The 25,626-nt window shown below is 42.8% G+C and overlaps 1 protein-coding gene and 1 long non-coding RNA gene across 3 annotated transcripts in view; one reads left to right on the top strand and one right to left on the bottom strand.

Moving 5' to 3' along the window:
* Window positions 1–25,626, top strand: part of LOC133489300 (uncharacterized) — a 148,315-nt gene that overhangs the window by 121,190 nt on the left and 1,499 nt on the right. The window lies entirely within an intron of this gene.
* On the bottom strand, window positions 19,326–25,196 carry amy2a (amylase alpha 2A). Its single transcript, XM_061798395.1, has 8 exons — window positions 24,846–25,196; window positions 23,529–23,873; window positions 23,106–23,336; window positions 21,582–21,715; window positions 20,624–20,846; window positions 20,432–20,553; window positions 20,202–20,327; window positions 19,326–19,586 (listed from the first exon to the last, which is right to left on the bottom strand). Exons 1-8 carry the CDS (start codon window positions 25,017–25,019, stop codon window positions 19,397–19,399), a joined length of 1,545 nt encoding a protein of 514 aa, XP_061654379.1. The 5' UTR covers window positions 25,020–25,196; the 3' UTR covers window positions 19,326–19,396.

Below are 25,626 nucleotides of genomic sequence, written 5' to 3'. Positions count from 1 at the left end.
ACTTCCCAGTACGCAAATGCACGTTTCAAGAGCTCATTTGCATCGGCGGTAAGATACTTTCTGAAGATTTCCCAGCTCCTCACTGCAGGAGATAATGATCCCGCCTGACAGATTGGCTGCCATTACACTGGTTTCTTCTTCTTTAGCGTGGACTCCCCTGCCAATGAGGGCCTTTCTCAATGCGTGGAACTTGAGAAAAGTTGTCTTTGGGGAGGAAGATTGAAAAGATGGCAGTGATCCGTTTTTTGTTGTGTTTCTGGAAATGTCTGAACGTCTACTGACAGCGGCCGTGTGAATGCTGGGTTTTTGTTTGTCCTAAATCTTGGTGCGGTTGGCACTTGTTTCAAACCAAAATGTCTTACGTTCTGTGATTTTCTCTGACATGGCTTCCTAAAACCTTTTTTTATGGGTTTACCCGTGATCGTCCCTGCCTACCGAGTTTCATTTTGATAAATGAAACTGCCTCAGACCTTGTGGAACCGCGTTATATGGAAAAGTTGGGTCACTCCTAACTCAAGTCTCCACTGTATATAAACAATATGTAATTGCTTGATGAATTGGCTTTAGTGTGTTTGATAAATTCAAGTTGAAGAATTTGAAAATGGCCATTGCAATCAGTTTTTTGGTATGCGGCTCTCGGAAGAATACGTTTGGAAACCTCGGCCTTGAATGGTTGCGTTCCTGCCAAAAGCGTTAATTGCGTTGACCTGCTAATCATTATGAAAAACAACAGGCACAAAATGAATGGAATGAAGGAAACCTGCGTTCAGCAAAATAAGAGATGCTGGCTAATGAACCGATTCGCTTGTCAAAAAAGTGTACTATTGCTCTGTGACTACAGAAGAAGCAGGCTCCCTCCCTCCCGTCGCCGTCCTTTTCTAACCACAGACTCTCCAATCGACAGCGCAATTGATTTCCTGATTAATGCCCCGGTCCACCTACTTGCATGGAGGCCCCCCCGAGACATCATTTTCTTGTGACCTTGATCAATATTTGCAGCAACATAAATGAATGTCAGGAGAAAAGTAATTTTGTTTAGTCGGAGGAGGCATCGAGGCTAAAATACTTGATAGCTTTCCAGCTATTTGCAGCCATATAGCAATACATTGCACAGCACTAATTGCTTTTGGTTCAGTCCAATCATAGCGCGCACGCCGGGAGAAAAAGACTCTCTTGCGATATTTAACGCCCTGTGTCCGTAGATGGCGTCCATCGTACTGAACCACATTTTGGGGTTCGTCTTTTACGGCGTGCCATCAAACCTTGCATCCGTGCTTTACCTAAACTTAACGGGAACTGAAATTCTTTGCAATTTGCAGTCATGTGTCTGTCTTGGTAGCAATCGGAGAAAATGCCCTTGTTTGAAGGACCCCTAAAAATAGGCAAAATTACCCCTCAGACTTCCCGTTTGTTTTAAGGTATGGCTTTTCAAGACGTTTTTTTTTTTTTTTTTTTAATCTTTTGTAGTTTTTCTCATGATAGACATGTCTACCAAATGTCCTGTTGCTAAGTGAAACTAGCGTCAAGGGTCTGGATTTTCAAAACGTTCGACTGGGTAATGATAGGAGAGCATTTAAGGCTGAGTTCCTAACTCATTAAAAGCCGGACCAAAGCATGCAGTATGGTCAGGGAGAAAGACATTCCCATCAGCCCTTGCAAAGTGACGAGATCGCAGGCGGAGGAACCAGAAGTTGCCTCACCGCTGGACTGCTGACCTCTCTCGCTTTCTTTCACTCTCTCACACTCTTTCTCTCTTCCCCTCACTCACCATCTTTTTACATGATGAGCACGGATAAAATATGTAGGAGGCTGTCTGCTAATTTTAGCTTCCGACTGCTCCATCATCACTTTCAAAAGTTTGGACCTTTTTAAAAAGCGACTCTCGGCCTTGTCGTCGTCATTGGTGGTCATGTTACAAGGCTGGGTTTCACCTTATTTACATAGTTAACATTCTCTCCAACTAATGTAACATTCACGGCATATTTATTGTTCTCTTCTCTCTATTTACTGTTACTGTTCTACTCTATTTAATGATCCATTCAGCTAGGGCTTGACGTTAACATCTTAGGTCGCTGGCCCCTGTGGCGACTGGTTTTCCCAGAGTTACGAGCCACTCGGTCTTTTAACCAGCCACACATTTAACATTCTATACTACTGTGACCTATATTGTATTTAATGTTCTACACAACTGCAATGGACGTTTGTATATGCCAATGTACTATATTTAATGCTTGATACAACACTATAATTTTCCATATTTACATCATTCTTAATGTTCTATACAACTCTAATGTACCATATTTAAATTGTATTTAATGCTCTGTACAACTCTGATTTCCCACATTTAATGTTCTATCAAACTCAAATGTAAATTAGTCAAATTATATTTAAAGTTCTATAAAATTCTAATTTACCACATTTCCATCATATTGTATGTAATGCTCTATACATCTGTAATGCACCATATTTAATGATAGATGCTAATACCCCATATCAATTGTTAAAATCCAAATTTTCACAGTTGCTTCCCTGGGTGTCTGTTTCTATTTCTCACTAAAGGCTGCCATTATAAAAACTTCCTGGGCTGCGATCATTTATCGCCACAGTGCCCCTGATGTTGTAACATCCCCCCCGCCCCACCCCATCGCCCCAAAACAAAAAACAAAAAAAAGGGTGATTCATTTGTGGGATGTCGAGACCCGGTATTGGTTCCAGCCACTGATGACTTTGAGAGAATAATTAAAGCGTGGCCAAAGTGTTGCCGAGGGATATTTTACATGCGCTAGACGATGGGGGGTTGGGGAGCGGCTATAGATATTGATTACTGCTGGGATTACGGCACCGGCAGCATTGCTCTCAGTTCAACAATGTAATCATCAGCACCCCCACCCTTGTAATGCGCAGGTGGCCGCCCGCCTCCTCACCGGGGTCGGGGGCGTAAGGGGAATGATTGGACGCGGAGCAGATGGATAATATTGCATCCGCCGGAGGTCCGGAGGAATTAGAAGGCGGAAATTTGCCGACTGGGGATTTGTTCTTTTTGGTGACAATTTAAACGGTGCGCTTCTGGTGCAATTAAGAGGACGGGACGATCGCTTTGAGCTTTGGTGTATTCGTCAAGGACACGACAACCCTTCCCTGCTTTTTGTTTTTGCTCCCCGTGTCACTGTCCTGTACAAAAGACTGAATGGGGAGAAAGTCGACACGCCAATTTTTCAGCTTTGGACATGGTATCGGAAGTGGTACGTGTGCAAGAGGTTGCCACAAGACCGGGATGTGAAGTGTAACACCCGACACTCACTTCTCCCGCCCGTTGTGTCGAAAGCACTTGTCCATTACACTCTTCTGGCAACCAATACACCATTACTGTGGAAATTGGACATGTTTCGGCTTTAGAGGTAATATCAGAGGTGATATGCGTGTAAGGGAATAAACACTTGACACTCACCTCTCTGGCCCTGTTGTGGTGAAAGCAGTTTTCCGTGTCAATGTTCGCCACGGAATGGGGGAATGAATTTGACCTGGAAATAATCTTGTCAGAAGTGTAACACCCGACACTCACTTCGCTAGCTCTGTTGCGTTGAAAACAATTGTCCACGTCACTGACGGGTCCCGTTGACCTGGCATTTTTCCGGGTTTGGAAGTAGCATCAGAGGTGGTCGGTGTGTAAGGGATTGTCACAATACTAGGACCGGGGTATGAATTTGAACTTGACTAATCACTTCTCTAGCCCTGTTGTGTTGAAAGCAATTGTCCATATCACTGACCGTTACCGTCCGCTTGGCAATTTTTGGAGGTAGTTTCAGCGTCAGAATGGCGCCCGTGTGTAAGACTGTGGCAAGGGTGTGAAATTTTACATTCTCTTCTCATGCCCTTTTATGTTAAAAGCAATTGCCCGCGTCACATTTCCGTTCAACGGCTTTGTCACGCTATTACTGTCGACCTGGCAATTCTCTTGCTTCGGAGATGGTATCAGAGGCAGAATGTGTGTAATGGAATGCTACGATGCCAGAACCAGGGTGTAAAGTTTAACACACGAAACTCTGTTTTCTGGCCCTGTTGTTGAAAGTAACTACCCACGTCACTGTTACATATAAACAGCACCGACGCAGCGACTTTAAGGCTTTTTCAACTTCAGAATTAAAAAAGAGACTCAACAGTTCCATGTCAGCCAATTAAGGCCATGTTCCAATGAATCAATAAATCAATCGAAACCATTTTTCTAAATATCATTTTTAGATATGCAAAATTGTCAGGATTTTTATTTTTTTTTATTTGGATAACCACTTCTATGAATAATCATTTTTTTTCTACAACAATTTAACGTGAAAGGATTTGTCCCAAAAGAGCTAAGCTGGTGGGACTGGAACAATTTTCATTTTTAGAAATCAGAAGACAAATGTGCCCATTCTTTCCTCCATTAGTTCACTGCCGGACTGCCTCGTGAAGAATAATGTCGCATAATAATGTCACAATTAGTCCAAAGTCACTTTCATTATCCAAAAAAATAAAACATAAAAAATGAATGAATGACTGCAATTACTGAAAGGACAAGCAACCACTTCTAATATATTTGAAGCTGCGGAAAAATGAAATGAATAAATCACCTTATTGTCTGAAAACTTGCCCTTTTTTGCAAGTTTGGATATCCTGGTAAAATGTATTTATTTTAGAGGTTCCAAACACAACACCACCAAAACTCACTCAGTAGCACCCCATGGAAATTTCAATTAAAAAATAAAGTTTTATCGATCGACATTAAATTAGATGTCTATGATAGGATGCACGAAAAAGTCTCAAAGACCAGTGCAGGTCAAAGACTAAGCAGGAAGTCGGCCATGTAGATTTGAAACAGCTATTTTGGGGCTCTGAAGTACTTTCAGGTGGTCAGTAAATTTCAGCCCCCGAATCTAGTTTTACTAAGCACCGTGTGATTATCATAACATGATGCACAAAAAAGTGTCAAGGACCCATGCCCAAAATTTGACAGGAAGTCGGCCGTTTTGTTTTAAACCTTCCATTTTAGGGCAAATTCCAGTACTTTGACAATGTTCTACTAGGAAATTTTCCAAAATGAACCCCGATCAGAAGCAAGTATCCTAAACAGATGGACAACGCTAAATTCCTACGCCATCAAATGGGGGCGGAGAATGGCATCAAATTGAGATAATCGCTTCAAGGATTTGTCATGAAATAGGGGACCGTCACCAGGGGGAACGTGGGACTTGAGTTATCACCGAGCAAGGAGAGGCGTCAGCCTGTATGTTCAATACGCCGCGGAGTCGTGCCGAGATGGTGGTGCCGGGGGATGTGGATTTGATGGCGGATAATGACACCATCCACAGCCTTGTGTGTGGAGAAAAGTAGAGCTAGCTTCCCTCGGGGTGGGGGTGGAGGGGTTGCGCGAGATAAGCGTCCTCCTCTCACAGAAGGAGCTGGCAAAAAAAAAAAAAATGCATTTAGATGCCTTCAGATAGAAATAAAAGGGGGGGTGGGGGGGTGACTAAACGTAAGAATTACTCATGAGTACCCGAGATTGAAGTATTTGTTTGAATGCGGAGGAGGATTAAGTCCAATCAAACGAACGAATCACCAGCACAGTTTCCAGTGTTTCTGTGTGTGTGTGTGTGTTTTTTTGTTTGTTTTTTTTTGCTCTGGCAGCGGGGAAACAAGGACAACTGGCAGCGTGTTGACAGTCGACAAACACAGATGTTCAAAGCGGGACGGCGAAGGTATTCCCGCTTGCTCGCTTGGTGGCGTTCCATTGGACACAAGCGGATAAGAACAATGAACAATGAATCATCCATGCATGAGAGTTCACTACTTGGCCCCAAAGGACATAATGTCATCCACTTTGTGTTCTGCTTATTGACTAAAAATTCAATAATATATCCACACCCGTTTTTGGTATTGCTATTGATCGATGCCAGTGTCTCTCCTGTATAAGCCAACATTTCCACACACATTCGGCAATTTGATGATGCTTTTAACTCAATTAATAAGTGTCACGATTTGCAGTGGTATCGACGATACTGTCCCTGTGTCTACTTGTATGGGTTCATAAAATCACTTAAAACTCATTCATATTTAGATTTCTGACCACGCAGCCACCTTAATTATTTAAAAAAAATATATTGTTTATTCCGATACGTGGCGGCACGGTGGCCGACTGGTTAGAGCGTCAGCCTCACAGTTCTGAGGTGCGGGGTTCAATCCCCGTCCCCGCCTGTGTGGAGTTTGCATGTTCTCCCCGTGTCTGCGTGGGTTTTCTCCGGGCACTCCGGTTTCCTCCCACATCCCAAAACCATGCATGAATTGGAGACTCTAAATTGCCTGTAGGCATGACTGTGAGTGCGAATGGTTGTTTGTTTGTATGTGCCCTGCGATTGGCTGGCAACCAGACCCGCCTCCTGCCCGATGACAGCTGGGATAGGCTCCAGCACGCCCGCGACCCTAGTGAGGAGAAGCGGCTCAGAAAATGGATGGATGGATTCCGATACGTGTCCTCTATTTACGGTACTTGATATCAGATCAATACGCAATCTTGCGTCATTCCTGTCTCCCTATCGGAGACTAAAATAAGCCATTTTTTTTCTGTCTTTGTCATCACCCAGCGCTAGATAACCAGCAGAAGTTAATCTCTGGATCAGTGAAGACCACAGGTGTGTTAGCGATCAATTCACTTCTCTATACTGCGTAGAAAGTTGACCTCACGGACACACTTTGGGTGTCTGCGGATCCTTAAAAATGACACTCCATCTTTAAAGGGGACATTATGAAAATGTACATTTTATTATTTAGATACAAATACTTGGGTCTCCGGAGTGCCTGTCCAAACATCAAGTGTGAAATTAAACAAGCACGTAAATCTTTTGCTCGCTACCTAGTTCCAAAACTGTGATTGCTGGACTGTGATGTAACAGTGGGTTCATTTACATAACCCCGCCTCCACAGTGAGTTTCTCTGCCATCTTGACATCTCGAGCTACTTTTAAGCTAAAAGTTAAGCAGAGCTGCATCTTTGTCAGATGCAACAGATTAAGCGTTAGCTTCTTGTAAGCGGCACATACTTGATTCTTCAGTGAAGTAGCCGACGCGGTAGTTGCAGGGAAGATGTTTCCACTGCATGCACCACATCAGCGGATCCACAACTCTTAATTGGCGAATGTAGTTTGAAGTGCTGCCGCCACCTGGTCAGATTCAATCCATGCTTCTACTGTCTTCATGAGCTTTTATCTTCTTTGCCTCTTTGCGACCCCTTAGCCCTGGTTGTCATGGCAACAATAGCTCAGTACTGGCCCTGCAGTAGAGGGGGACAGGATAACGTGCTCAAAACATGCATAGTTCAGCTGGGCTAAAAAACTAGAGTGGGTTCAGTGCTGTAAGTCTTGATCCTTGGGGTATTTTGATGAAAGTACATCGCAGAAATGTTCCTAAGACACAAGAGAAATGTTTTAAAAAGTGAAACAAAATGGCCAAGTTGCCGCCTTTAAAAGCTTTAACCTGAACCAAGATTCTGTCCGCCGTCTTCTCATCAGCAAGCAAAGACGATTGTCGCATCTGCTAAAACTCAAGGCAGCAGGGTCGACCTCGACGAATTCATCGAGACAACTTATCGATCGCAGAGTGTTAAATATGCTAAACATTTGTCAGCAGAATCTTGGCTGCCTAGGAATACCAAGAATTCATCATTTTTTTTTTTTTCTTATTCTTTTTTTCTGGCCGTCATAGTGAGAGTTTCAATTATGCCGCTAATAAAGCATGCAGAGTCGCCGTCATCAAGCGTCCTTCTGTCTGCAGAATGTTAAATACTCGCATGATGAAACTGCTCGCTGACTCTATTATTGATGTTTTTGCAGGTTTTAAATGGGATTTCTACAGCTAAAGCGTGTAATAGTAAAAATAAAGTCTCCATAGTAAAAACGAATGCTAATTTCTAACCCATTTTTTTTCTCCAAGAAGTAAAAAAAATGTTCGGTGGAGTCAGAAGAAAAACGGCTCGCGGCTGTCGTTTTTATGACTTTTTGTTTTAGTTTGTTAGTTTTGTCCACATTTGTTCCATGGATTTAACTCATGAATAATCCAAAAGAAAAATCGTGAAATCGCTTGTTGGTCATGCAAATTCTGATTTGCCAGTATGACAATCATTCAACTGTATTACAAAAGATAATGATACATGATTAATAATAAGCATCGACATCTGCTATACTACTTGCTATCGGATCACAAAAACTCTTTAAGCTCATGATCATTTATTCATATTCAGCAATTTGATGACGCATCTTCTTTTACTGTTTCCACCTTTTTCTGTACTTAATTGGTATCAGTATTGCTGATACTGTCTCTGTATTTACTTGGTATCGGATCACATCCGCCTTAAGTATTAAAAGTATTGTTATACGTATCAGCTTCAGCAATTGGTGAAACTTTATCAGCTACGAAAAACCATTAAAGGTCATGAAAATTCATTCAGATTTCGCAATTTGATGATGCATTCACATTGGAGTGATTAAACTCCTTGCTGCCTACTATCGAAGTTTTTGTGGATTTTAAATGGGATCTTCCAGCTAAGACGTGTAATCTCTCTGTAGTGAGGATGCGTGCAAAGTTTTTTTTTTTTTTCTTCCCCCCCCCCCCCCCCATGGCTTTTCTCCGAGAAACAGGAAGCCACGTTCGGTGGAGTCGGGAGAAAGACCGGCTCGCGGCGGCATCTGTTGTCATGGAGCGCACCAAAGCACTTGTCAATGTACGAGTTTCTCTGCACGAGCAAACTTCGGTCACGGCAAAATCCCATCAGATCCCCGCTGATGTCCGTCCTGCTGTCCATGCATGTTCCCAAAGCGCAAGGCCTCTTTTTGTCTGGTTCCGCGACAGACCGGACAGACTGGCCCGCTGCTTCCCGCAAGGGTAACATGTCCGCGTTTGATGTTGAACTTTATCCCACTTGTCCCACCCGTCATGGCGACTGACGCCAGTCTCCGCGTCCTCCCGCTGCGTGACATGAGACGGCTGAGAAAGTCGTTTGAATTACCGCTCGCGACGTTTTTTTATTTTTTTATTTTTTATCACACCGCCTCACACTGGGCGGCCTTCTGTTACAGAGAAGACATCTGCTTGATAAGCGGGCATCGCGTTGCTGTGGGAATCCTGCCGAGGGGACATTTCCTCTTGATTCCTTTCCAGTCTGAGTATCGTGAATCAATGGTTCTCTTTTTGGGAGATGATAGCGTTTTATACCTGCTTGTTGGAGTCAGGGTTAATTTTAGGGTCCGATCATGGCCAACATACGACGAATGACCTATGCTGTGAAACGCACCACTAGTCAGATATTTTGGTGTAAAGATGCTATTTTTCTGGGGAATTTTGAAATCATCCGGTGTTGAGCAGCTGTTCGAGAGTGCAGAGTGACACTCATTTTGCCAAATTAGAGTAGTCGGAAAACAATTTGGGTGGCATATTTTTCATTTTTGGGACTGGCTTAAAACAAACATGGGGGGTGGCAAGCACAATGTTAGGGGGGCATGGACCCCTGCCCCCCCCAAGAACCGCCACTGGTTTGAGGTCCAATTTGAAGCGTAGTTCATTAAGTATGCGTACACTAACAAGTAATGCTGCTACGCGAGTGGACTACAGTGAGTGGTTATGCTTCCGTTCATTTATTTCCATTGAGAAATGAAAGTCTTACTCAAGCTTTGAAGTTGAGTTTTTCTGTGTTGACTAAGTATGTCCGCGTTTAACGAGAAGAAGCCTGCTGCTCGAGAGTGGACAAGAGTGACCGTTTGTTTTCAATGCTATTTCCTTGCATGGTATATTTCGTTTTATTCAAGTTTCGAGGTCCAATTTTGCTTTGGAGTCTGTTCAATATATGTGCACAAACGAGTGAAGCTGCTTCCCGAGAGTGGACGAGACTCACCTTTTATGTAGTTTGACTCATCATTCATTGCCGTTCAAGGTTTGAAATCCAATTTGGAATTGGAAGTGTATAAGTAAGCATCTGTGCGCTAACTAGTAATTTGCTGCTTGAGAGTGGACGAGACTAACTTGAATCCATTGATATTGACCTCCATTGCAAAATGACACACATAGTCATGGTTTGGGTCCAATTTACCTGCTTATTAAAGATGAAGAAACCTACATTGCATTACACCCCGAACCCAGCTGCCCCCCCCTCCCCCCCCCCACCACCCCCACCCCATCCTTTTCATGCAGCTCACATCGCAGACAGTCCACCATGCAAATAACCATTGCTCTCAATCGCACCATTATCATAGAGCGCTACGCTCCTATCATACCCACGACTCTATTAAAATAAAATAAAATTTAATTAAGTTAAAAAAAAAAAACAGCTCTCCAGGTATAAGGTCGCAGAATAGCAAAAGTGCAGCAATAGATTGTTTAAAAGGCACAAATAGAGTGGAACCATGACAATCCTTGAAACCCCTAATGGCAGCCCCCCCCCCCCCCCCCCCCCCGGCCCCCCTGGTGGTCGTACTGCGGTTGTGATCGCTTGACTCGAGTTGACCTCAAATGACAGAACCATCCCACCGACCCCCTTGAAACGGTCTTATTTTGTCCGCTTAATAAGGAAGCCAGAGCACAGCAGGCCTGCCGGGTCGCTTTGACCCAACCAGGCAGCTGTCAATCATCCCAGGAGCCAATCAGTGTTGCAATTGGAGCAGATATCGGGGAGATAAACGCTCGGCTCGTCTTCGTCTGCGCTGACATAATGATTGCCTGTCGGAAAATGGAAAATAAACTGTCGCCGTCGTAAAACTATTCTTTACTGTCATACGAGTGTAAACAGGTTCACCACTGTTAACATTACAATGTTGAAAAAGCTTAATTTTGTAACGTTAGTGATAACGGTGTGATGTAAGTCCAAGGTGTGAAAATATTCTTTTATAACACGTGACGACAAATGGTAAACATTACGGCGTCCGAATGCTGTATTTTTAATACCTCCACCAAGGAAGTGACACGCATCCGCACAAAACATGACATCACATGCCGCAGTGTGTTTACGGACGTAAATAAGGCCTTTCGTACTGACACATTTGTGGCAATTTAAAGGGGTTTTGTGCTTGAATTGACCGATTTCCCCCATATATTTATCAATTCGAAAGCATCTTTTCACCGCTGAATGTTTTAAGCTTCTTTGTCCGTGATTGCTTTTTCACGCTTGTCTTTATGTTGAACAATTGTGACATTTGTCACCTTTTGATGACATATAGGTCTGACACAATTGTGACGTGCACTTTGCCAAGTAGGTTGCCTGCACCCCAAAAATGCATCTTCTCTTCAGATAGTCTGCTGGCGTGGCCGCTTTAGAGCGCCTCGTTGTCGGCCGCAGAGAAGGGCGGAATAGCAGGTTGGGGGCAATTTTTTTTTGTTTGTGTGTTTGTTTTAGTTTTGCTGACTTCACAGTCTGTATGTACAGTAGAATGGGGCTTCGGGTTGGCGTGGCCGCTTCAGAGTGCCTCGTCGTCTGCCATGAGTGCCCACACGTCACAGAGAGAAGGAAGAAGAATGAGGTAAAAAAAAAGAAAAATTCAAACATTCCAATTGTGACAGACAGCATTTGGACCGGTGTTTTGCGTTGGTGTGACCACTTTAGAGTGGCTTGTCCTCGCGACATGGAAAAGCCCCCGCGACGACCCGGTAGGATATATATTCCAGCCACCGGAGGCTGTTATTTAATATTTGTGGCTCAAACATGTAATTATGTGTAGGCATAAGAGAGATGCTAGCTCAGGGGTGTCAAACAAATTTTTGTCACGGGCCACATTGCAGTCATGACTTCCTTCTGAGGGCCGTTATGACTGTGAACCCATGTAAATGAATTATTGCCTCATATATTTATATGTACACGACAAATTGATGGAAAACTACTTTTTAAATCAGAAGCCTATATAAATGTTTTGATTTTATTATTCTATTACATTTCTTTTAAAAGGCTGATTGATAACAAAAAAAAATGCTCACAATATCTAAACAATATTACAAGACAGTTTACAATTTTGATATTTTCGCAAGAAACATGAAGTCGACGCAGATCATTTGCTTTCGTGGGCCACATAAAATGATGTGGCGGGCCAGATCTGGCCCCCGGGCCATGAGTTTGACACCTGTGTGCTAGCTGAAGTAGCATCCACAGCATTTGAGAGCGCTTTCTAAAGCCTAATTTTATATACTTCCCGGGGTTTTTTTTGTTTTGTTTTTGTTTTTTTGTTTTTTTTTTAGTCGTTCCAATTTGACAGGGTTGTTATCTTCTCTGTTTGACAAAGTTACTTATTTATTTACATGTTTAAGCTGGGAGGGACACTATGGTGGACACAACAGCCACTCAGCCATTCTTGGGAATTCTTTTTGTCATAATTTTTAAGGTGGTGACACAACGGATGCAGAAGGCGGCGTCTGGCCGGGTCACCAAACCGATTTTGATGTGGGTCGGTCGGTCCTGAGCTAGCCATGCAACTTTAATGCTCATGTGTTGCCCTGGGCTGCTATGTATAATTAAGGTGCTCGTGTGGACTCCTCCCCCGCCGGCACACATGCTGGGAATTAGGTGGGAAAATTGCGAGAAGACGACACCAAACCTATTTTCCGCCACAACTGTGACGAGACACGTTCTCATTAAATTTTCCCTGGGGGGCGCAAGGGGAACGTTTTCACACGCTCCGACTTGCGAAAGTCCGTCCGGGTGTTGACCTTGATGTTTCAATCCAGTAATGACGCTGCCATGCTAGCGCATCACTTAAAAGGGGCGTTTGTTGGGGTAATGTGCTGCACGTGAAGGCGAAAACTGTGTGCGAGTGGGCTGAGGGGTGGCGGCGGTGGGGTTCAGGGACAGGACCTGCTGCACTATTCATGCCGCCATCTGCTCCCTTCCACTCGCATTTTCAGACCAGGCTCGATGCTGTGTGTGTACGTGTACGTGTGTGTGCAGTCCAAACATACCTGAGATGTGGGCGGCAATAAGAGGGAGCAAACAGCAGCAGCAATAAGGGGGGGATCGATAAAAACAGCGGCACGAGGGGAGGGGGCGGCTGAGAGGGGTCATCTCATACTGCGACTCGGCCCATGAAATATAAATGCGGCTCAAACAGATGAGATTGCTCGTTTTCTACAGCCCCCAAATGTGAATGACAATCACATCTGTATTTCGGTGGACTAATTGAAAGCGTTCCTCTCGACCGCTGGTGTCCAACTCGAGGCCCACGGCCCAAATCCAGACGTCAATTTATGTGGCCCGTGAAATTTCGCCACTTTTTTTCACAGCAGAAAATAACCAAAGACCGGAAGGGTCTACATTCAAAAGGTAGATGACAAATTCAAAGTTATAGTTATCAATTAAGCTGCTGTTATAACTACTATGTAATCACCTCAAAATAGCAGTTATAGTTTAAGGGGTTCTAAAGGTATCAAAGAATTTTTTTTTTTACAAATTTGCACTCTGACCTTTAAAACCAAAGAACCGTAACATATGAGCACAACTGTGGGTTTTCTCATTCACTGAATAAAAGTAGGGCTGTTAATTTCAAATAAGAGCAAGTAAATAAAAAGAAAGTCTTACGAGTTCAAATAAAGTGCTTAACTTCAGAATAATTATTTGAAAAAATTCACAAAATAAAGATACTTCGTTTTGATCATTTGGGTAGAAGCAAAATCATGCATTATACATTGGTAGAAGGGTTTTCCAGAATTTTGAGGTCAACTTTGGGGGTGCGTGTTATACATCGGTGCGCATTATACACGGGAAATTACGGTAATTGTACCAAACCGTGATTTTTTTTTTGGCTTACCGTTATACCCATAGGACTGTTGATGACGCCATTTCGACGATGGCATTTTATCACGTTGCAAATTGAGCGTCTCCCTTTGCTCGTTGCGTCAAATGAGGCACGACTGACTGACTTTGAAAGATGCTCCAGTGTGTGTGTGTGTGCCGTTATCATCTACATTTAGGATGCACTGACACACACCTCGGGGAGTACACACTGTTTTCTCAGCGGGGTGCGGACTATTAAAGATGATTTAGCCGTGCAGGGATATCATTAAGGAATAAATGCATGAGGACAAGTTTCATGTTGCTCTGTGTACTGCTGTGTTATCTGTCAGTGGGAGGGCCAAGAAGAAGAAACCCACCACAAGGACAGCAAAGGTGTCGGCAGTATTAAACATATGCTGTCTTCTGTATTTACTTTAGTTTGAATATGAAACTGTGAATTTCTTGAAAAAAAATGTATATTTTTCTAAAAGAGCTGGCACAATACAATAGCTGTATTTATTAAAAAATAAATAAATAAATAAATTTGCTCAGTTTGGAGTGACTCTTTTAGACAGGCTGCATTTAACAATAATTTAGTCTGTTATTGTGCAATAGTTTGAATTTTTCATATATTCTTTTAAGTTCTTATTTCCTGTATTTCTTTTCATGGACATTTTCAACACTGCATCTATTATTTGTTTTAAATATATAGAATAGTGATACTTGTCACTTTAATTAAAAAATATGTTTTTGTATTTATTTCTATTTTGTATTTCATATATTACATGTATTTATTGTCAACAGTGCATTCTATCATTTTAAAAATATTTTCTTTATTTTAAACTGTCTTTTTTTTCTTTTCTTTTTTTTTTACAATTTTACACATTTTATTTTTTCACAATTAAATAATAATCAAATATTTTTTAAATTTCCTTTAAAAATATGTATTGCTATTTGTATTAAAAAAATAAAATGTTTTACTTTCTTTTATTTTCCACAATGCAGCTTTCTAATCTAATGTAACCCTAACCCTCTTTTTAACCAAATAAAAGTAGTCTATTTTCATTCTTTTACATTTATTGTATTTCTTTTTCTATAGTTTTGTTTTTCTTTATAGTTTCTACACTGCATCTTTAGTTTTCTTTATAATAAAATGAAGTAAATAGCACGGTCAAATATTCACTTAAAATGTGTCCGTTCATTTTTCAGTGTTTGTTTTTTTAAATTTATAGTTGTTTATATTAGAGTTTACAGTTGTTTATATTTCACCTCCCCTCTCAAAAAGATGCAAAAATAAATCAGTTGAGTTGTACAAATTTTAGGTCACATTAATGGTGGAAAAGGTTTTAAAATGATTTGTATTGGTCAAAATTCTTTTACAACACAAAAAACATGGCATTTGAACAGGGGTGTGTATACTTTTTATACCCCCTGCAGCCTTGTTCCTGTTTTTGTAATCTCTGCCTGGTGAGCTGACATTATTGCGCTGTTTAACAAGTGGAGACGATATATTATAAAACCATTTCTTGGAGCTGAATTTCCCTTGATTTGTTATTTTACAAAGGTTTTATTTGAAAGATTTGATTAATTATGCTTTAGATTAAGTGATGTTGTCAGCAATATCTGAATTTGCGCAATCATATTTTATTTCATTATTATTATTATTTTTTATTTTACATTCATGCTCTAAAAAAACAAATCAGAAGTTACTCAGTGCTTGAGTACTTTCTTACTCTTACTCAAGTAATTATTTGGAGGACTACGTTTTACTTTTACTTGAGTCATATTATTCGAAAGTAACAGGACTTTTACTCGAGTACAATATTTAGCTACTCTACCCAACTCTGCTTATTACATATTTTATTGGGTATACTTTTAACCAGGGTTTGTTTCATTGAGGGCAAAACAGCGACTTTGTGGGTTGTTGTTTTTTTTTCCTTATAAAGACAAGACACTGGTCAAGAATCAGATGCCACTGGTGAGTTTATTTCGATATCTCAAATGATCCTTTGCTGAGTTTCAAGTGGTGATGAAATGAATTCACAAAGAGCAACTATCTGTTACAACAGTGCCCCCCTGTGACTGGCAGAGCAACTTTTTTAGTGCAGCGCCATTGTACAGTTTTGTGAAGGAGGGGCTTTTCTAGACATAAAGTATGCTCCAGCTCGGCAAACTGAGGAGTTTGATCAATTTTGGGACAAACTAGAAGAGAGTTGGGGTCTCTGTCGTACTCTGTGTGGAATTAGAATTCGAATCTTTATTTTCATTGCACTGCAGGTGCAAAGGCCTCAAGTCCAAATTATTATGTACAATTTTCAAACTTTCACCACCAACACAAAAATTCTTCACCTCAAAGTTTTGAGGCTGTGGGTTCAAATCTGGTTTTCCGGCCTTCCTGTGTGGAGTTGCCATGTTTTCCTCGTGCCTTTGTGGGTTTCCTCCATGTAGTCCGGTTTCTATTCTTATAAATATATAAGAGAGCGGTGACGGGCAGGTGTGGTGGCATGAAATATGAAACAGGAAAGGGGGGACACTCTTGACGGCCGTGTCAGCGAACATCAGCAATGGATGACAGCGCCAAAGAGGTCGCCCAGCAACGCTTGACATCTCGGCGGCTAATCGGAATCTACAGCAGCCGGACTGCGACGTGGAGCTAGTGCCTGGTGGCGGTGGGAGACCGTGGGTGGCAAAGAGGTCAATAATTTAGAAGCTGAAGATGGTCCAGCATTTGAGGTTGTCTTGTTGTCCTTCCTTTTCACTTTTTAAATCATGTAAAAAGAGCTCCATAACCTAATCCCCTTGAAAATACTTTTTTTGTAGTGTACTCATGATAGACCTGCCTACCAAATTCCTTGATGCAAAGAGAAATTGGCCTTGAGGGCTGATTTTCTTCTTCTTTTGTTTTAATCCAAAGGATTAGAGTGCTGGGAAAATGTGTGTGTCTCGTTGCGTCTGGCGTAAATGAAACATATTCATTCATCTTATCCTCACATAGGGTTGCGGGCGGGCTGGAGCCTATCCCTGCTATCTTCGGGTGAGAGGCGGGGTACTCCCTGAACTGGTCACCAGCCAATCCCAGGGCACATATAAACAAACAACCATTCGCACTCACATTCACACCTACGGGCAATTTAGAGTCTCCAATTAATGCATGTTTTGGGGATGTGGGAGGAAACCGGAGTGCCCGGAGAAAACCCACGCAGGCACGGGGAGAACATGCAAACTCCAAACAGGCGGGGCCTGATTTGAACCCCGGTCCTCAGAACTGCGAGGCAGATGTGAAGCACATCATTTCAGAAAAAAAACATCATGCCAACAGTCAAACATGGTGGTGATAGTGTGATGTTCTGGGGCTGCTGATCCCATTAAGGACCTGGACGACTTACTGTGATTGCTGGAACCATGAATTTCTGCTCTTTACCAGAAAATCCTGAGGGGAATGTTCAGCCATTAGTTTTTGACCTCAAGCTGAAGCGCACTTCGCTTGTGCAGCAATCCAAGGCACACTTGCAATTGAACTTCTAAATTACCTTTTTTTTTTTTTTTTTTAAATTAATAAATAATGAAGGTTTCTGAGTGGCCTAGTCAAAGTCCATACTTGAATCCATTTGAAATGCTGTGGCGTGACCTTAAAAGGGTCGTTCGTGCTTGAAACCCCTCCATTGTTGTTGAATTAAAACAATTCTGCAAGGAATAGTTGGCGAAAATATCCCCACAGAGATGTGAAAAACTCATTACCCGTTATAAAAAATGCTTGATTTCAGTGGTTGCTGCTAAGGGTGGCCCAACCAGTTATTAGGTTTAGGGTTTCATTACCTTTTCGCACAGGGCCAGGTAACTTTGAATAGTTTCTTTACCTGAATAAATACAGTCACCAATTAAAACAATACATTTTATGTTTACGTGGGTTATCTTTGTCTGATATTTACATTTGTTTGATGATCTCAAACATTAAAGTGGGGAAACAAATAGAATCTAAAAACAGAATCTTAGAAGGGAGATAATACTTTTTTTACGGCACTTTATAAGAATCATTGTTTTTGTTTTGTTTTTACCCATCTCCTCACCAAACAGTCAATTACAATAAAAAAAATCTATCCGGCACCAAAGACATGGAACGGAAAAATAACCATTGAGAGAACAAAAAACAAAAAAAAAAAAAACGAGCTGACTGAAGAAAATGGATATATAATGACCAAATAATAGTGACTGGCTGTAAAACGTTATTTTCCAACAGTCTGAATGCCTTGTGGCACATTGCTGCCTCTCACTGGTCACCCCGTGTACTACATCAGATTAATCATGCAGGACTTCTGATTTGTGGGGTGGGGGGGGGGGGGAAACCACACTTTTTACAGTATTGTCAGTGACAGATCTTTAAGTCTGGTGCGTTGTGTTGGTCGTCTGTATCGGGCTTCAGGTGTCTTGCTCGGTATGAGAGGTAGAAGAATGAAGAATCACAACTGATTCGTTTCTCGTAACTGATGATATGCCCTTTAGCATGTCACCCACCCCTGATCAGATGCAGGACATCTATTATTAACCAATAGAATCCTGGTGTCCCTTGAGTATCTCTTCATCCAACACCTGTGAGATTGTTTCCCTTAAGGCCACTTTCAACATCGATATCTCAAGGCAAGGCAATGAAATGAAATATCTTCTTTCATTCTCCTGCTCTGCGGTCACATTGCCATGACAACTGAAATGAGATTAATGATCTGGGCAAGCAACACCTTTTTCGCTGTCTGAACTGTGGACGCTGCCACTCAGTCCACAGCTCAAAGAAGGTGGGGGTGTTATCGTGAAACGACAGAGAGAGAGAGAGAGGAAGGGAAAAGAATGAAGTTGCTGGCAGCAGGGTCTCTGTCCTTCCCATTTACTCCACCGATGTCAGCGCTAAGCTCTCTGCGGCGACACCGTGATGACAGGAAGTCCTCAGCGGACGACAAAAGCGCAGCGAGGACATCCGGAGAACATCGAGGGTTCATCAAGGACAGCCGCCTGATCAAGGAGATGTCTGACAGTAGAAGAGATTTAAAATTGATAACAGTTCTCCCCTCTCCATTGCTTTTGGGTTTAATACCCCGCCACCACTAGACGCATTTGCCCGATGGAATCTGTGAAGCTATACAATCAGACACACCTTTTCTTCTCCAGTGGCGTGTGGTAACAAGGTTGCCTTCTGGTGTGGATTAACAACTGCACCGTTGTGTTCTTGGACCTGATGTCCATATCCACGGGATAGAACATAAGAGTGGAGACATTTTTTGGGGAAGGTCAGACGTATTACAGTTCACTCAGCCTTGTATGTTTGATGGAAGAATAGCAAGCTGCAAATCACCCAGCCATACATCCAGCCACATAAACATGTTTTTAGACTGGGGGTAGAAACTGAGGTACCCAGAGAAGACCCACGTAAGAACAGGAACTCAGAAAGGCACCAGCCCGCCTTGACCCACCCGTCTGTGCAGTAAACATACTAAACACCTCTGCTAACATGAAGATAATGTTGTTAAGGCACCAGAACAGAAACAAAGAGAAGACAGCAGAGGCAAGCCTTTCGCCACAAATCCCCTTTAATGGCACTTTTGTTTGCAGCTTGTAATATTTTGTCCAACGTAGCAGGCATTTACAGTTTGGATTCCGCGTGAATCGCCACAAAAGGGTCCTCGTCTTGTGTGCCGATCCGGAATTGGGCCCGGCTGTCGTCACCGACGTGGATCTGCCTTCCCGTGCACCTGTCTCCTTCCTTTTGGCCGGAGATGACATCACAGTAGGTGCCGGCAGGCATGCCAGTGTTCAGGGTCACGTCCAAGTCCCTAAAGATGAAAGACGGAAGCTGCTGTTTCAAGTTTTAGAGATTGTTTGTTTGAGTTCTTTGAAAATATGGGACAATGAATGCAGCAAAAAAAAAAATAAAAATAAATAAATCAAGCGCAGGATACGGAAAGCGTACGGTGTTCTGTCAGGTTTCAACACACTATCGAATAGTAAGGACATTAGCCATATGGAGCCAGAATTAAAGTGACCAACTTAAAAAGTGTGCAGTATTTAACATCTTACTGTATGCCTGCGAGACCTGGACTCAAAATAACAGACATCAACAAACTCAATGCCTTAAATGAAATGCTACAGACCCTTACTGAAGACCGTGAACATGGCAGATAGCACAATGTCTTTGGTCACATCCCATCCCAGACCATAATTCATCAATACAACGGTCTTTGGCAATAGTGAAGATGCAAATAAACATGTAAAACCTAAAAAAAAAGAAGGGCTAGATGACATTAAAGAATTGTGCCAGACGAGTGTGTGGATCACTAAGACGATTGTCGAGATAAAGAGAAGCGTACTCCTCTCTCGACACCCATTGGACATGCACTTATGGATATTAGGTGAAGTAAGTTAGTCATTTGAGTGGCGTTCACGCTCACCAGTTGTCATTGTTAAAGACGATGAAACCACGATTACCGCGGCCAAAGGCAACCTGGTTACCCTGGTTGTCCCACCAGTTGGTATGAGGCTGTCCGTTGACCACGTTGCGGAAAATGACCATGTTCCTGAAGGGTGTGTGACAGAGAAAATCCATCAGACACCATGTGTTTCATTTTATTAAGAACAAAAACAATCTGCATAAACTAACTAAAATCCGGGAGTTCCTCACTTGATCTGTCGCCATCTGTGCTCACACACCCATCCATCCCCGCAGGTCTGATCAGGGTTGATGGGAACAGACTTAGTGCTTCCGTTGCTATGACTCGGAGGTCCCATCCAGTCGTTCTTATCCTGAGAGGATGACCAGGCCACAACATGAATCCATCGGCGCATAGATTAACGGCGAGGCGGCAAAACGAACCTTTCCGTCGACAATGTGGCGGTTCCAGCGGAAGCTCGACATGACCCTGGCTACACCATACGGGTGGGCTAGCATGTACCCCACGGCCATCTTGTACAGCCTCGGGTCCCAGAAGGTGACGATGGACGCTCCGCCGGCACCGTGCCCTCGCTGGTTGTCGTGGTTGTCGACAAATACGACGGCATTACCGTTAGGCATGAAACCCCACCCCTCTCCCCAATTTCTGCGGAGAAAAAAAACCAAATTATATTTATAGGTTATAGAGGTTATTAGTCATGGTAAATATTTGTGTTAAAAATCAGTAATCAGTAATTATGGCAGTAACAGGGCGTACTGAATCTTACGCCTCTACGCAAACTATTCGCATGGTGTCGGTATCCTCAAACCACGTATGTCGGGATTATCCTAAACCGAGGATGCCCCTGTTTGGCCAATCGCATAATACAGGTGGTCTTCAGATTCACAACAAAGTTGCGTTCCTGCGATAGCCACGTAACCAGAATTTGTACGCAAGTCTGAACACGCTGTCGTCTATCACTAAACTACGCTAACACAGTAGAAAAGTCATTTTGATGAAAAACACTTCTAAGCTATAAATACCATAAAACAATCCGATGAAAAACAATAAATACTGAGTGTACCGTCTCGTGCTGCGCGACAGCGTTTTCTTTCACTCTTTGTAACCTTGAAATCTCGTGCGGCTCTACCGTCGTAAACCGAGTACCGCCTGTATGTATGAAATGAATATTTATTTGAAAAATGCCTCTTGGCCATAAATATAAAACACTCAAAAACAGTTAGTCCAGCACTAACTGAGCGTGCAGTCTTGTGCCGCACCACCACCACATATTCTTATGCCAATCGGAATCTCAAAACATTGTATTTCGGTACTGTCGTAAACCGAAGACCCCTCTGTTTGTACGAACTTTGCTTCCCAAGATGCCTGGCTGCGGCGTACCTGGTGTAGCACAACTTCTCGCCGTGCCATTTTCGGAAGACTGTTCCCAGTTTGGCGCCATATTTGAACTCAGTCACTCGTCCCAGGTGGGAGTACTCCCTAGCTGAGATGGGCTCGCCTCCGAGGTCAATAACCTGAGGGCCAGGGAACAAATCATTTGTCAGCCACACAGTGTTTGGACCACATCGTCCATTCCAGAAGCCTTCACTGCAGTTTTTTAAAAGTGACCCATTTGGCGGCAGCATGTTTGCTCACTCCTTGTTTGACCGAAGACTGGATTTACACAGCATGTCTGTATGTATTTACATATACCTTACAAGTGACTCATATCTGAAGCTCAAATTGCACGTTTACAACTCCACAACTGTCAACACCGGGCATTGACAACATATTTATTAAACAAAAATTAATGCAAATATTAAACCCTTAAATAATGTTAATTTTCTATGCACACATAGTATATGGCTCCATTTTGAGCCGGGACAAGAATATCCTCATTATAATTGTTTAAATTATGAACTACAGAGCTCTTCAGAATGTATTAATAGCCTGTCTGACATTAATAAATGGATACTTACTTCCTGATCACGTTTCATAGAAGAAAAGCGAACATGCATTTGCTACATTGCAGGTAGATTTGTGAAAGTGTAGCTTTCCCCAATGTCAACACACCCTCCAAACGCTGTAATATTTCTGTTCCTTACGGGTATGTTTAGTCTGTATGATCATTCTTATACTGTTTTCTTTCAGTGTTTTGAGAGTCTCCCATGACGAGAGGTGTAACCAAACATTATTTCAATTGGAAAAACCGTTTTTGATGTAAAAGATGCAAATGCATCGGTACAATGAATCGTATCGCATGAAACTCGATATAGCTCGAACCGTGCCTGGTCAAAAAGTGAAAAATCGGTTTGATGTTGCTGACGCGGCTGCATCTCCTTCTTTGACCTTCTCCCGCTCTCTCGAAACTCTCGCGAGACTTCCGTCAAATAGCGCTGTGAGTTTGAGTCAAAACGTACTGCATTCCATGTATCGAGCTACGTAGTGAATCGTCTTTTATTGGAGAGATGCACACCCCTACCCATGACTCTTCAAAGACCAAAAAGAAAGAAAGAAGTAGAAGAAAGTGCTTGTTTCTGTGGGAACCTGTTCAAATGTGATGGGAGCGCAGACATTCTCGGGAAGGTTTCAAGCTTTCTCTTGAACACTCTTACCACTTTCAATGTAATGTCATGGTACAGTGGGTGTTTTTTGTTTGTTTTTCTTTTCGTTTTTGTGTTTGACCAGACACAAGCATCTGTGACCAATCGTTCATTTCGATTGACAGAGTGTATTTGATCTGACTTGTTTACGCTGTCGTTCTATTACTCTGTCCACTTTTGGAAAAGGCTTGATAACCATCTGAATATGTCCGAGTCCGTAAATTGTGTCATTTGAACCGTGTGGTGCAAATCCAGCCTCAGAGCTCAAATAAAGCCATCAAGGTGAAGTCTCATACTGCAGAAGTCGAGCTTCTGCGAGTACCTCCTGGAAAATGAAGGGTCTGGAGCCTTCGGCGAACCACTCGGCGCTGAGGTTGTGCAGGCGGCCGTAGACGGCGGCCAGGTCTCCGGGCCACATGTGCTTGCAGGCGTCCACCCGGAACCCGGCCACGCCCATGTCGATCAGTGCGTTCATGAACTCGGCCACCTTATCCCGGACGAAGTTCTTCTCCAATGCAAGGTCCAGGAGGCCCACCAGGCGACAGTCGCGCACCTGGAGAGGGAAATGACAGAAAAAGAAAGTCATGTTGTGATTTACGTTTGATTAGTCTGAGCCCATTCACAGCTGGTACATAGACATTCATTTAGACACATTATATCCTATTTCATATCTTGCATTTCGTATGTATTTGTACTTAAATATAGATACTTTAAAATACAGTCAGGAACTTTTCATCTTATGCACCTGATTTGCATCCGAGTAGCTCTCGATCTCACCGCTGCCCGTTCTGCATTTGTGGTCGTTGAAGTCCGAGCCGCTGTAGGGGACGTCGGGGAAGTTCTTGGTGCTGGCGCTGAACCAGGTCCCGCACGACGAGTGGTTGCCCTCGCCGCCGGCCGCCCCGCACATGTGGTTGACGACGGCGTCCACGTAAATGTTGACCCCGACGTTGTTGCACCGCGCCACCATGTCTCGCAGCTCCCGCTCGTCGCCGGACCTGGAACACAGGTTGTAGCCCACGGGCTGGTACCTCTGCCACCACGGCCTCCAGGGATTGTTCAGAACAATGTGTTCGTTGGGAGGCGAGATCTGAGTAAACGCACGGAAAGAAAATGATGATATAAGCAAATAATCAGGCATACAGTTTTCAAGTATAGAGCACACTTTAGAAAGTAATTGAGATACATTTCAAAAGGTGTGAGAGAGGAACTTTGCAATTTTCCTCTAAAATTACGTTTTGCCATATTTGTGGAAACTGTACATCTGACCTGACGGTAGAACATTAGTAAAATGAAAAGTGAAAACAATCAGCCCTCTCTGGCCCCATCTTCTCATACAATCATATCATATCATCTCCGGTTATTCATGACAACTGCCATCTTGGGTAATAGAAATAAACATAAATAATAATAATAAAATCCTCATTAAAACAAAAAGGCCACCGTGCAGGGACATACACGTGCGCGTCACTTCCTGTCAAAATAGCAGGACTACAAGAGTAGTACAGCGTAAACAAACGAGCAATGCATAGGTACATACACATGCACATGATTCATGTAATCGCTCCTCTTGCCATTCAGTAATCATAACAGCCACTTGGCACAGTAAAAATCAACAGCATGACTCAAAATAATCCATAGAGTAAAAAAGTAAAATCCAAAGCATGGGTACATACATGTCATGATAAATTTAATTGCTCCTCGCGTCACTTATAGTATTCATAATCACCACCAGTTTGCACAATAGAAATAATAATGACAAGAAATAATCCCAAAAGTCCATGACACACTTGTTTATGCGCATGTATGTGATTTATGCGATCGCTATTTAGCAAAGATAACAGCCGCCTTGCTCAATAGAAAAAAATCACACAAGTAGAAATAATGCACAACGTAAAAAGAAAAAACAAAGTCCAAGGCCTCGCACAATGTGCTATATGGTACCGCTGTTGTATGGCTCAACTCGCCAGTTATTCATGATAATCGCCGCCTTTGATACGGAAAATTGCCCACAGTCGAGAAAGTTGCAGTAATGATATTTCAAACGTCAACCGCGGGGTACCTGAACTCCCCCGAAGCCGTTGGGCCCCAGGAAGCGCTCGCACTCTGCTGCGATGTCCGCCCAGCGCCACTCAAAAAGATGCACGATGGCCGTCCTGCCGTGCCGCAGCTGAGGGGGGTGCTGTGCGGCGGCGAGCCCACAGAGCAGCGCCCACACCACGATGAACCCCTTCATTCTTTTCAGACGAAATGCTCTCAAAAGAAAAGAAAAAAAAAACACGAAAGCGGCCGTCGCACCTGTATTTGTACAACTTTTCTCCCCTTCGGGGGAACCAATGGGGAGCCTGGCAAATAGAGTCAGGCAGGTTTGGCAGCTGCACGCTTTCTCACACTTAGAATGTGACTGTTATCATGTGCGACAAAAACAAACCAATATTTCCCGCTGGTCAACTCAATTTCATGTTAGACTGACTATATTTGTACTTATTCGCGCAAATTCCGTTTCTTTAGACCAGGAGGGGCAGATGTAAATGATTATTGAATATTGAACGTAAGACTCGAATGTGATGTGGCAGCCAAATAGTCCTCATAGTAAACACTGGTACTTGAAAAACTTATCAGAGGATGGAAAATTGGGTGCGTTCTAGAGATGTTTCTATCTTACAACTGCACTCGGAGGATGTATTTTGGGAAGAAAAAAAAAATCCTCAAAATGATCAACAAACTTTGCCGCCATTTAGTCGGAGTTTGTCAACCTACGAGCCCTGCAATTTGCGCCAAAATGTCTGCTTTAAACCAAAATGCTTCAAATTTTGTTGCAAGCGGACAAAATCTTGAGGACA

This window comes from Phyllopteryx taeniolatus, chromosome 14, assembly GCF_024500385.1.
Source record: "Phyllopteryx taeniolatus isolate TA_2022b chromosome 14, UOR_Ptae_1.2, whole genome shotgun sequence".
Lineage (NCBI taxonomy): Eukaryota > Metazoa > Chordata > Actinopteri > Syngnathiformes > Syngnathidae > Phyllopteryx > Phyllopteryx taeniolatus.
The sequence above is the reverse complement of the archived record's forward strand: the minus strand, read 5'-3'. Positions and strand labels throughout refer to the sequence as shown.

Excerpts from the sequence above, each read along its gene's own strand:
- amy2a (XM_061798395.1), bottom strand. The coding sequence starts at position 25,019 with ATGAAGGGGTTCATCGTGGTGTGGGCGCTGCTCTGTGGGCTCGCCGCC. Across the intron at positions 21,716-23,105 it reads GACCCTTCATTTTCCAGGAG|GTTATTGACCTCGGAGGCGA; the intron begins GTACTCGCAGAA and ends CCTGGCCCTCAG. Across the intron at positions 20,847-21,581 it reads GAGAAGTTGTGCTACACCAG|AAATTGGGGAGAGGGGTGGG; the intron begins GTACGCCGCAGC and ends TTTTCTCCGCAG.